The sequence below is a fragment of the Papaver somniferum genome, chromosome 4, assembly GCF_003573695.1.
Source record: "Papaver somniferum cultivar HN1 chromosome 4, ASM357369v1, whole genome shotgun sequence".
Classification (NCBI taxonomy): Eukaryota; Viridiplantae; Streptophyta; class Magnoliopsida; order Ranunculales; family Papaveraceae; genus Papaver; species Papaver somniferum.
Genome location: NC_039361.1, coordinates 135816873 through 135830405, shown reverse-complemented (window position 1 = coordinate 135830405; position 13533 = coordinate 135816873). Strand labels below are relative to the sequence as shown.

At 35.8% G+C, this 13533-nt stretch overlaps 1 protein-coding gene across 1 annotated transcript; it reads left to right on the top strand.

Annotated features, from left to right (window-relative positions):
• The first annotated feature begins 9493 nt into the window (after positions 1-9493).
• LOC113362746 (recQ-mediated genome instability protein 1-like) lies at positions 9494-13342 on the top strand. Its single transcript, XM_026605235.1, has 8 exons — positions 9494-10111; positions 10228-10398; positions 10552-10697; positions 10838-10995; positions 11313-12112; positions 12225-12335; positions 12428-12556; positions 12683-13342. Exons 1-8 carry the CDS (start codon positions 9572-9574, stop codon positions 12851-12853), a joined length of 2226 nt encoding a protein of 741 aa, XP_026461020.1. The 5' UTR covers positions 9494-9571; the 3' UTR covers positions 12854-13342.
• Positions 13343-13533: the final 191 nt, after the last annotated feature.

Below are 13533 nucleotides of genomic sequence, written 5' to 3'. Positions count from 1 at the left end.
AATAGACAATAGAAAGAGCTCAAACATGGTTACAAGATCTTCAGTAGATCCTCTATTCCTAATCAACTCAACGATTTTTTCTTTCAATTCTGTGTTCTTTATATCAGAAAGTTTCTTTTTAGGTGGAACAAATTCGTAGGTTCGATAGAACCTTCTAGTAGTGTAGTTAGCTACGTTTCTAGTGTCCAAGAAAGATTCTTCCATTCCACCTCCAGGAATACATGGTATTCCAAACACTAACGACAACTTTTCAGGTGATGAACTTATCACATATGTTTCTTCCCCTACTTTGAAAACGAACGTATGGTCATTTGTTTCAGGAATGAACTGATGTGCATCGCAGAAAACTTGGACAACAAGTATTGACTTAATCCATTTAGTAGGAACAATCTCCCCTTCCAGAAATACTTTGGCTACACTCCCCAACGGACTCCTATACAAAGCATATCTCTGTTCTTCATTCAAAGCCTCATGTTTTGGAAGAGCTTTAATCTTAGTAGCAAGAGCAATGGCTCCAGCAAATCTACACTTTATTTTCTTATCTACAATTTTTTTAAAGACAAAAGAAAAGAAGATTAATGGTTACATTTTTTTAAAAAGTAGCTTATAAAAGAAGATAAAGTGTGGCTTGAGAAGGACCAATACTTCAGTTCATTCTACTTGGTGAAATCTCAAGCATTTCGAAGTTCATTCAATAAAATGAGGCTTTCAAAGAAGAACTAACACAAGAATGAATCTAGATAACGTCAAGTATAAGAATATAGTTAATGAACTGTAAAATCTTGAAGCGCAATTTTTCTAGACTTCATTCTAGAAATGAAGTCCATCAAACATCAAATGAGAAACATGGACTCAATACAATTTTTCTAGACTTCATTCTAGAAATGAAGTCTAGAAATGAAGTCCAGCAAACACCAAAGGAGAAACATGGACTTAGCGCAATTTTTCTAGACTTCATTCTAGAAATGAAGTCCGGCAAACATCAAAGGAGAAACATGGACTTAGCGCAATTTTTCTAGACTTCATTCTAGAAATGAAGTCCGACAAACATCAAATGAGAAACATGGACTCAGTACAATTTTTCTTGGCTTCATTCTAGAAATGAAGTCCGTCAAACACCAAAGGAGAAACATGGACTCAGTAATTTTTTTTCTAGACTTCATTCTAGAAATGAAGTCCAGCAAACACCAAAGGAGAAACATGGACTCAGTACAATTTTTCTAGACTTCATTATAGAAATGAAGTCCGGCAAACACCTAAGGAGAAACATGGACTCAGTACAATTTTTCTAGGCTTCATCCTAGAAATGAAGTCCAGCAAACACCAAAGGATAAACATGGACTTAGCACAATTTTTCTAGACTTCATTCTAGAAATGAAGTCCAACAAACATCAAATGAGAAACATGGACTCAGTACAATTTTTCTAGACTTCATTCTAGAAATGAAGTCTGGCAAACATCAAAGGAGAAACATGGACTCAGTACAATTTTTCTAGACTTCATTCTAGAAATGAAGTCCGGCAAACACCAACGGAGAAACATGGACTCAGTACAATTTTTCTAAACTTAATTCTAGAAATGAAGTCCGGCAAACACCAAAGGAGAAACATGGACTCAGTACAATTTTTCTAGACTTCATTCTAGAAATGAAGTGCGGCAAACACCAAAGGAGAAACATGGACTTAGCGCAATTTTTCTAGACTTCATTCTAGAAATGAAGTCCGACAAACACCAAAGGAGAAACATGCAGACATCAGAAAAATTGGAATACATGCTCAATTCAACAATAAACAGATCAAAAATCAACTTCGAATTAGTGTTTTTACCTTTTGATGCTTTCTTTACTGTTGATTTCTTTGTCACTGGTTCTTCTTCTTCTTGAATATCTCCTTCAAAAACAAATAATTGGCTATCTCTTTCTTCAACTTCTTCGTCTGAAGATGTATCTACTACTACTTTCCTCTTCGATTTACCCATTTTAGGGTTTTGATTTCTTCAATTTTTCTAGGGTTTTTCGATTTTCTGGGTTTGGTTTTCTGATTTTGAAGACTGTTTTGATTTTGATTTGCGAAAGTTGAAATAATTTCGACCGATTTTGGTGGATTCTTGGTTTTGATGATGTTCGTTCTCTGGGTTTTGGAGTGAAGAAGACGAAGAAGTTGTGGTTCTCTGAAAATGAAACTGAAAAGAAGAAGAGAGACAGTTGACGCTTTTTTAGGAGATCGTGGGTTGAAGGCGGTAACAGTTAAGGTAAGGGTATTATTGTCTGTTTGTTATTTTTTTTAATTATGGACCAAACAGTAAAGGCGTTTGACCAAAAGAATAAACAGGCATGGGCCCACCTAAAAAAGGACCAACTTTACCCATATTTTTAAGGTTTTTAAAAGACTAGTTCCATTTTCATATTTAAGAAAATAAGAAGATTAGTTTATACATAAAGAACTTCATAAGTTAGATTTGTCCATTCATCACTACAGAAAATATGACGATCCTCGTGACATGGTATTTGTGCAATTACTTGCTCCAAAGGGACTTAGTATAATATATGTGAATCTATCTAACGGAGGACGATAATATCTTAATTAGACATAAATCCTCAAAATCGGTCAGTTTCGACCAGTATACTGTATCAATATCTGTGAGGACCAATACGATACCAATCCAGCGATTCATATTTAAAAGCGTACCAAGTTCAATTGTTATTCTAAAGAGAAGAAGGAACTGTGGAGGAAAGTGATTCAAGAAAAAACAAGTATCTCAGACGAGGCAAGCATCCCAGAGTAGACATGAATATGCCTCAAGGTAAAGGCTTGTGGAAAGAATTCTAAAAATCTAAGTTGTTAACGAATGAGCATTTGGAGAGTGAAAAGAACTTATTTTTTGGCATGATAGATGGCATGGTAATATGACCTTAGAAGAGAATTTTCCTGAAGCTTACAAAAGGGCCAACTCAAAATGACAATCAATTGCATACTGTATAGATTAATATGGGAACTGGGAGTTGAAGATGAAAACTCTTAACACACAAGAAGCAAAAGAAGATTACATAGCTACGATGAGAAGCATTACTCAACCTCAAACTTTGAATCGTGAAGAAGACTTGGTGAGATGGTTTGAAGCAGATCTAACACATTCCAGAACAAAAGATCTTATGAGTCCTACAACAACTCAACTGATCTGACGAATATCTTTGCTCAACATCTTTGGCAGAAGAATGTTCCCCCAAAATGTCAATCCTGTTATGGTTAGCGCTAAACCTCCAACATGGAAAAATCACAATTCAAGACTCTACTTACAAGCTATGTTGAAAGGTTGAAGAATATAACGATCACATTTTCTTTGCACATATGCTGCGAAGGTATGGTTTAATTTTATTAAAGTTTCAAGATATCATGGTGTATGCATGAATCTTTCATGCGAAATCTAAATGCCTGGCGATCGATGGGCCTCAATCTTAGAAATACATACATTTGGAAACTACTCCTGTATGGCATCTTCTAGACACTTTGGAAGGAGAAAAACTCAGAACTTTTGAACGCAAATCTAAGACCAGTAAAGACTGTATTATAGAGATTTTGTAAAATACTTTTCACTTGATAAGTGCATCCTGGATAATAGAGAAGCAATGGGATCATGTGATGGTTGCTTCTCTCTTTTTTGAGTTATATGAAGTTAACATAAAATAAATATTTAAGGGAAAAATATCGTTTGGTCCTTTTTTAGCTGGGCCCATGTCTGTCTGGTCCTTTAGGAAAACGCCTTTACTGTTCGGTCCATAATTATTTAAAAATATTAAACTGACAAAAGTACCCTTCCGTGTTAATTTTTACTTATTTTCTTGTAGCAGTTCATTCCAGAAATGAAGTCCATATAAAAACCTATACAAACCAGAGTTCATTCCAGAAATGAAGTTTAGAAAAATTGCGCTAAGTCCATGCTTCTCCTTTGGTATTTTCCGGACTTCGTTTCTATAATGAAGTCTAGAAAAATTGTACTGAGTCCATGTTTCTCTTTTGGTGTTTGCCGGACTTCATTTCTAGAATGAAGTCTAGAAAAATTGTACTGAGTCCATGTTTCTCCTTTGGTGTTTGCCGGACTTCATTTCTAGAATGAAGTCTAGAAAAATTGTACTGAGTCCATGTTTCTCCTTTGATGTTTTCCAGACTTCATTTCTAGAATGAAGTCTAGAAAAATTGTACTGAGTCCATGTTTCTCATTTGATGTTTGCCGGACTTCATTTCTAGAATGAAGTCTAGAAAAATTGCGCTAAGTCCATGTTTCTCCTTTGTTGTTTGCTGGACTTCATTTCTAGAATGAAGCCTAGAAAAATGTACTAAGTCCATGTTTCTCCTTTGGTGTTTGCCGGACTTCATTTCTACAATAAAGTCTAGAAAAATTATACTGAGTCCATGTTTCTCCTTTGGTGTTTGCGGGACTTCATTTCTAGAATGAAGTCTCGAAAAATTGTACTGAGTCCATGTTTCTCCTTTGGTGTTTGCCGGACTTCATTTCCAGAATGAATCCTAGAAAAATTGTACTGAGTCCATGTTTCTCATTTGATGTTTTCCGGACTTCATTTTTAGAATGAAGTCTAGAAAAATTGTACTGAGTCCATGTTTCTCATTTGATGTTTGCTGGACTTCATTTCTAGAATGAAGTCTAGAAAAATTGCGCTGAGTCCATGTTTCTCCTTTGGTGTTTGCTGGACTTCATTTCTAGAATGAAGTCTAGAAAAATAGCGCTATGTCCATGTTTCTCCTTTGGTGTTTGCTGGACTTCATTTCTAGAATGAAGTCTAGAAAAATTGTACTGAGTCCATGTTTCTCATTTGATGTTTGTTGGACTTCATTTCTTGAATGAAGTCTAGAAAAATTGCGCTTCAAGATTTTACAGTTCATTATCTACATTCTTGTACTTGCATATTCTACCTAGATTTTGTACAAAAATGAAGTAAGCCGGTGTTGACATTATCTAGATTCATTCTTGTGTTGGTTCTTCTTTGGAAGCCTCATTTTATTGAATGAACTTCGAAATGCTTGAGAGTTCACCAAGTAGAATGAACTGAAGTATTGGTCCTTCTCAAGCCACACTTTATCTTCTTTTATAAGCTACTACTTAAAAAAATGTAACCCTTAATATTCTTTTCTTTTGTCTTTAAAAAAACTGTAGATAAGAAGATAAAGTGTAGCTTTGCTGGAGCCATTACTCTTGCTGCTAAGATTAAAGCTCTTCCAAAACATGAGACTTTGAATGAAGAACAAAGAGATGCTTTGCATAGGAGTCCGTTGGGGAGTGTAGCCAAAGTATTTCTGGAAGGGGAGATTGTTGCTACTAAATGAATTAAGTCAATACCTGCTGTCCGAGTTGTCTGCGATGCACATCAGTTCATTCCTGAGACAAATGACCATACGTTCGTTTTCAAAGTAGGGGAAGAAACATATGTGCTAAGATCATCACCTGAAAAGTTGTCGTTAGTGTTTGGAATACCATGTATTCCTGGAGGTAGAATAGAAGAATCTTTCTTGGACACTAGAAACGTAGCTAACTATACTACTGGAAGGTTCTATCGAACCTACGAATTTGTTCCACCTAAAAAGAAAATTTTGATATAAAGAACACAGAATTGAAAGAAAAAATCGTTGAGTTGATTAGGAATAGAGAATCTACTGAAGATCTTTGATGTGATTTGTAGATAGTGGTAAAAGTGGTTCAATTCTCAGACTTGTGAAGGATATTAATTAAACTTAAATCCTAATATTAAAATAGAAAATTCACTAAAAATTATAGCAAACTCAATCAAAGATGATATCAATACTAAAAGAAACACTGAGGCTAAGATTCCACTATTTCCCAAGTTCAAAGTGATTAAACTAATACTTATATTTATGCAATTTTCTTGTTTAATTTGATTCTAAAATATTGCAACAAGTAGATTTTCAAAAGTAAAAATTGTAAATACCAAGTATGAAGCATCAAAAGTCTTAAAACTGAGCATACTCCATCAAAATAGATCACAATCACTCAAATAAAAATCATATTCAATAATATTTCAAGGAAAATAATCATATAATTATTGCAAATAAAAAAAGATAAAATAGAATATACCACTTTTTGTTGGAAAAATAGCTTCCTCTATCGCCTCAGCAATGGGGTTTAGCTCCTCATATTAATCATGATCTCAAAATATGTGTTTGTTGCTCAAAAGATGATTAAAAGAGTGAAAAGTAATAACACAGACTGTTTGCAACAGTGTATTGGTGTTGCAAAGCAGCTGTTACAATGGAACTGTTACAGAAAAACTGTTGCTTTGTCGTTGATTTAAGACTGCCCTGAACAGCTTAATGTCTTCAGCTGTTAAACAACGACACTTTTCTGCGACTGTCTACCGAGGGTCAATGTTCTTCAGCTGTTCTTCTTCTTCAACAGCAGCAGCAGCAGAAACAGAGTTTGGTAAAGCTCTAATTTCTTCTTCTCTGGCTCTCCTTAGGTTCCCAAACTCTCGACACCCCTTCTATATGACCCAAGACATCTATTTATATCAAAAATACCGATTAAATCTCTCCCAAATCTTCCAAAATCTATTTCCTTCTCTTCACGGCCAAGTTGCGACAATTTCTTGTTTTAGGATTTCTACGCGTTTCTGAGCTTTCCTTTTTATTCTAAACTCTTCCTTAGATAGATACAAATCTTTGGGAAGGTTTACAGCGTTTTAATCACTCTAAAATTCCCTAAAAAAGGTCACACACGTGACTTTTCATATTTTCTTGTTGTGAGAAAAATCCGTCGTTTGAGCCCATTCTAATCGATTTAAACACCCATATCAGATTCCTAGACCCATAAGGAGTCTATCCTATGAAAATCAGAGGTTTAATCGACCTCAAACTCCTCCAAATCACGATCACCAAAACTGTTCTTTAACTGCACCATTTTCCCGCCAATTTTCTGGTTTTTGAATGTTGAAGATGGTTGCCCCTTATCCAGAGTAGGAGTGCGATTAGCAGATGCCTGGAAATGGGATGCCCCTTAGTAATTAGGTTACCCCTTATCCAAAGTGAGAGTCCGAATAGAAAATGTCCTCCAGGTGCTTTCCGACAACTTTTCGAGCCAATTTTTTCCAAAAATGTTTATTAGCCAAAAATATCTACAAATAAATAAAACACCATAATAAGTACAAAAATGTGCCCTAACAATATATAGAATCGAGACAAATCGGACACAAAAATGTGTCTATCAATCTTGTAACCATGTTTGAGCTCTTTCTATTGTCTACTATTTTTCTTACTACTGGTGATGGAGGTAAACCTCCAACATGGAAAAATCACAATTCAAGACTCTACTTACAAGCTATGTTGAAAGGTTGAAGAATATGCCGATCATATTCTTTGCACATATGCTGCGAAGGTATGGTTTCATTTTATTAAAGTTTCAAGATATCATGGTGTATGCATGAATCTCTCATGCAAAATCTAAATGCCTGGCGATCGATGGGCCTCAATCTTAGAAATACATACATCTGGAAACTACTCCTATATGGCATCTTCTAGACTTTGGAAGGAGAAAAACTCAGAACTTTTGAACGCAAATCTAAGACCAGTAAAGACTGTATTATAGAGATTTTGGAAAATACTTTTCACTTGATAAGTGCATCCTGGATAATAGAGAAGCATTGGGATCATGTGATGGTTGCTTCTCTTTTTTTTTGATTTATATGAAGTTAACATAAAATAAAAATTCAAGGGAAAAATATCGTTTGGTCTTTTTTTAGGTGGGCCCATGTCTGTTTGGTCCTTTAGGAAAACGCGTTTACTGTTTGGTCCATAATTATTTAAAAATATTAAACTGACAAAAGTACCCTTCCGTGTTAATTTTTACTTATTTTCTTGTAGCAGTTCATTTCAGAAATGAAGTCCATATAAAAACCTATACAAACTAGAGTTCATTCCAGAAATGAAGTCCATATAAAAACCTAAAAAAACAGACTTCATTCCAGAAATGAGGTCCATATAAAAACCTATACAAACCAGAGTTCATTCCAGAAATGAAGTCCGTATAAAAACCTAAAAAAACATACTTCATTCCAGAAATGAAGCCCATATAAAAACCTATACAAACCAGAGTTCATTTCAGAAATGAAGTCCATATAAAAACTTAAAAAAACAGACTTCATTCTAGAAATGAAGTCCATATAAAAACCTATACAAACCAGACTTCATTTCTAGAATGAACTCCATATAAAAACATCAACATCATCATCTTCATCTTCAACAACAGGAGCAGCAACAAAGAACTTCATCAAAATTCATCGTCGTCATTCATCTTCGACAACAGCAACAACAAAAAACTACGAAAAACACCCAAATCTTCATCTTCTTCATCGATTTCAACAACATCATATTCATCGTCGTCTTCAACATCATCTTCAACGTCGTCTTCAACAGAAACAAACAACATCATCGTCTTCATCTTCTTCTTTATCAAGACAACAACAGAAAAAACCCTAAAAACAGAGTTCATCTTCATCTTCAACACAAGCAGCAACAACAACATGAGATCGTCGTCGTCCTCATCAAGTAGATCGGGTTCGTCATCGTCTTCAACATCAAATCTGATCAAATCATCAAGAAAAAAAAAGAAAAGAAAGAGAGAAAAGTAGATCTGAAAAAGAAAAGAAGATGAGAGAGAAAGTAAATCTGAGAATGAGATATTTTCTAGTAATTTTGGTATATGGGGCTGTTTGGTAACCATTATTTTAATGGATTATCATCCCATAATCCATTATGCAGATTATAATGGATTCTATATGCGTTTGGTAACCATTATAATAATTGCTTATTTTAATCATAATTGAAAAAATCTATTATTTCCATAAACAGAAAAAAGTTGTTTAAAAATTATTATAATCAATTATTTTTTCTTAATAAAATTGAGTTGTGTTTATTCCTCTTATTTTGTATAAACTATCAAGAGAGGGTTAAAAAAACACTAGGGAACTTAGAAAAAAGTTCTAGATCATTATTTTTTCCACTACTTTTAGGGAGCATTTTTTAAAGATAATCAATTAATTGATAAAGGTGTTTGTGAAAATTTATTATAAAAATGATTATACTAAAATCATTTATCTATTTTTGATTATCTATAATCATAATAATCATAAATAGATAATCATAAATTTTGCCAAACAAGGCCTATATGTGGTCACCCTAGAACCAAACAATTATTTTCTAAGACCAAACAATAATATAAGGGTATTTCTGCCACCACACAATAAAAATTACATCATCCATGACATCACCCTAAGACCAAACCATAATTTGTAGAACCAAACTATAATATATTTTCCCAAATAGGACCAAACAGACACATGACTGAGTCAGCTGGACTAGACTCTCTCTAATATATTATTTCTAGGACCATATGCTATTTCCTACAAAATTCAATTGGTAAAAGCTGTACCAAGTTAATATTTCCTAGCGCAAATATTCTCCCGGCAAAAAAGAGCTTCAAAATAAGGGAATAATTTGGGGTAGAAAACTGGAGGGAAAGAAATTTACAGTAAAATAAAACCCTAACCATGTCTAGGCGAAGACGTTTTAGGATGAACTCTTCCTCTGATGAAGAAGACATCTCTGTTTCAGAAACCCTAATTTCTTCAAACGCAACCCCCAATCCCAACTCTAATGATCCAGTAAACACTTCTGCTACTTCAGAAGTTATTCCTCTTGAAATCTCCGATGAAGATTTCGCCGATGTTCCTGAAGAATTCTCTCCTCCAAGACCGAACCGATTGCAAAATCAAGATCAATCTTTTCAAGATTCAGTTGCGGAGACGATTCCCTCTCTTTCCTCCTCTACGGAAAGTAGTACTGGAACCACGATTGATAGTTTTCTTGGGAATCTTGGATTGAAATTGAGAACAGAATGGTTGCATTCATGTGCTTCTGAGTTGAATAACTCTATTCCCGGTTATGCTAACTTGAATGTTGCTGAGAAAGGGAGGCTCATTTTCGAGCAGTTTTTGTTTTCTGATATGAATTTATCTGGTGGTGGTTTGCTTCCTGAAAATGTTCATACTTTGCATCTAGTTGATCTTCCGGGTCCATTTGTTCTTCAGGTATTACGTTTAAAGTAACACATACTGCTTGCTCTTAGAAGTAATGTAGTTACTGTTACATCATGTTTGAATATGTCATTATGAATTTGAACTCGAGCAACAATTTTTACTGGCAGGTTGATGAGATAGTTAATATAAGTTGTCATCTACGAGATAGGTATCAGAATGTTCCTGCAGGGATCAAGAGGTGTCTTAAGTTGTCTATGACGGATGGTGTTCAACGTGTATTTGGCATGGAGTACAGACCTATCAATAGTCTTCAAGTTTTAGCTCCTGCTGGTTTGAAGGTTTGTTTGTACAACTGAAATAAAATAACTTGAAATTGGGTTTTTTTCTTTCGTGTTACTCTTTTGTTTCTTTAAGTAGGTGTTTCTTGTGGGATAACTTAAAGTACTTTGTTGGGTAAGAAAAACTTGGAATTTATGTTTTTTGGCATATAGGTTGTCATCCGTAATGTAAATGTTCGGCGTGGGCTTCTAATGCTGGTGCCTGAAGTCTTGGAAGTACTTGGTGGAGTGGTGGAAGATTTGGAAATTGCACGCAAGAAATTAGTTGAAGAAGTAAATAAGCCTCCTAGGGGTAAAAGGTATATATATGAGATGGATGTTTGAGCTCCTTGCTAGCGACAATATCTAACTTCTGTTGTTCAAAGCTGTCTTTAGCTTCAAAATAGTTTTAACCATTGAATAATCTACCACCATTCAGTATTAGTTTACCCTGATGCAGAACGCGGACAGGGGTTGTTCATCCTTTGGCTTCTAGAGCTACTATTGCTGCTTGGAAACCTGATGATGTTGACGATGGTGCCAATGGTGTTGGAAATAGTGCCATTGCTGACAATTCAACTTTGCAGGATGCGATTCCCTCTAGATCATCTACCCAAGGTATTCTTGGTTTTTGTCATGTGAATTCGGTTCCTTAAAAAAAAAAACCCTTCTTTCTCAACTTTTAAAGCAGATTTCTTATCTGTATTTCATGTTGTGACCAGATAGGCCACTACTTCAAATTTGTTAATACTGTTATATGAGAGATTTGAAATACTTAGGTTTGGGAAGAGCGTCTTTTGCCAAATTCATACTGAAGTTACGGGAAGAATAAGGATGCTAGCTACTTCAATTAATGCGATTATTAAAAACATTTTTCATTTCCGTGTTATGCTTCTTCCTCTGCTGATTCACTTATTTTCTTTTCCATTTGTCAGGAACTCCATATGCGCCATCTTCTAACAACACCTTTATAAGGTCAAGGGGAACGACCGACCAAGTGTCTGGATTTCCCAATAGGGCTTCCAATGTTGAAGGTGATCCAATATCTAGAACTGCAAGTGCCCCATCTGCCACCAACACCTTTGGAAGGTCAAGAGAAACGACCCAACAAGAGACTGGAATTTCCAATAGGGCATCCAATGTTGAATGCAACACGGCATCTAGAGTTGCTGCTGGGTTTAATGAAATCAATATGGTTGATGCTACTGCCCCATCTGCCACCAACACCTTTAGAAGGTCAAGAGAAACGGCCCAACAGGAGGCTGAAATTTCCAATAGGACATCCAGTGTTGAATGTAACACGACATCTAGAGTTGCTGCTGGGTTTAATGAAATCGATATGGTTGATGCTACTACCCCATCTGCCACCAACACCTTTAGAAGGTCAAGAGAAACGACCCATCAGGAGACTGAAATTTCCAATAGGGCATCCAATGTTGAATGTAACAGGGGATCTAGAGTTGCTGCCGGGTCTAATGAAATCAATATGGTTGATGCTACTGTGGCTATGTCTGAAATTGATATCACAGAAGAAGAGTTTGCTGTCCCCAGTAGGAGGCCAAACATAGAATGTAACCCATCCTCTAACGCTGTTCCTTATGTTGGGGAAATTGCTATAGACAACTCACACAGATTAACTGGAGATAAAGAGATTCCTTTTACATACTTGGCTAGTTTGTTGTCTGATTGGGCCGTGAAGATGGATGGCGCACCATTCATCCGGGGTAAAATCAAGGTATCTCACTCATCCATATGTTTCCAGCAAGTTGCAGTGGAATGTTGAATTTAGCTCTTCCATAATTATTATTTTTTGACTTGCAACACGATTTCAATCTGTGGAATTCTAGTGTGTCATGACTGGCGTAAGAGGATTCCAGCTTAAGAATAGGACAAAGTATGAGCTTCTCGTTTATGCTGATGATGGGAGCCTCATTTCCGAGGTTTGCATCGACCACAATGTGAGCTTAACTTGAACCTTCTATTACTCTCTTTTCCGGGTACCTTTTATTTTGTGGATAATCTTATGCAATGAGTTTCACATGCTATTCAGGTTGTGCAAACTCGAATAGGTCATTCTCCGGAGGAGGTTAATGCTGCTCTCTCTTCTCCAGACAAGAACATAGTTGGTAAGATGAGGGAGACCATGATGGCATTTCAGACCATTTTGTCCAATTTTGAGGTATTGTTCCTCAGTTTTAATCGCTCAAATTGGCAATCAGAACTCTAAAGCTGATCTTATTGAAGAATGTTTAGTAGTAAATGACGGAGATTAAACAGGAATTTTATTATCTGACTTCTATTTCAGGGTACGTTGCTGGTAGAGATGAACAAAAACTCTACTGTCCCTGTTGTCCTTGAGATGAACGAGGGCAGTTCAACATCTGATGCCTGGTGGCTTCTGAGACGACTTGACTTGTTCACATCTCCGCAAACCCCACAGCATCATCAACTAGAACCCATTGCAATATCACCTTAGGGTGGAATGAAGCCACTGAGAATGGATCTCCATCAACAGAAGTTGAATCTCCATTTACTTCTGAACATTCAGCCAAGAGCACCAGAATGCTTTTCTTGAAACCCAAGAACAAATTGTGAGATGCATTTGGCATTACATGCACATTCGTCATTAGTCCCAGTGATTTCTGGAAAAAGGAATGATTGAGCTTGTAAATTACTAGCCGAATCCGTTAGGTGCATGCCGAGAGACGAAATATAAAAGGTACCTTTTGCACAAGATTCAGGGACAGGGTGTTTGTTCTTCCGGATGAGGTACTGTTGGCATGTTAAATATCCGAACCCAAAAAACACCTGATTACCGTCGATGCATATATAACAAGATGATTTGGGACAAATAACTGCATAAGATTCTTCTAGTTTATTCAAAGGTTTAAAGGAAAAAATACCCCCAAATCTAGTGTTCTATTTTGCTTTGCTTGGTTCTGGATACTTTTTTCATCTAATGATCGAAACACCAGGTTTTCCATTTTCTTGTAATTCATATATTCAAGATGAATAGCACTACATTTTGTAGATCATAGCATTTACGGAACCAACACTGACACAGAAAGTTTCTTTTCTTCATAAGCTGATGATTTCAAAGTTGTAATGGAATTCAGGAAGCTATTATTATAAGTCAGAGCGCAGGTTCCAAGCAGA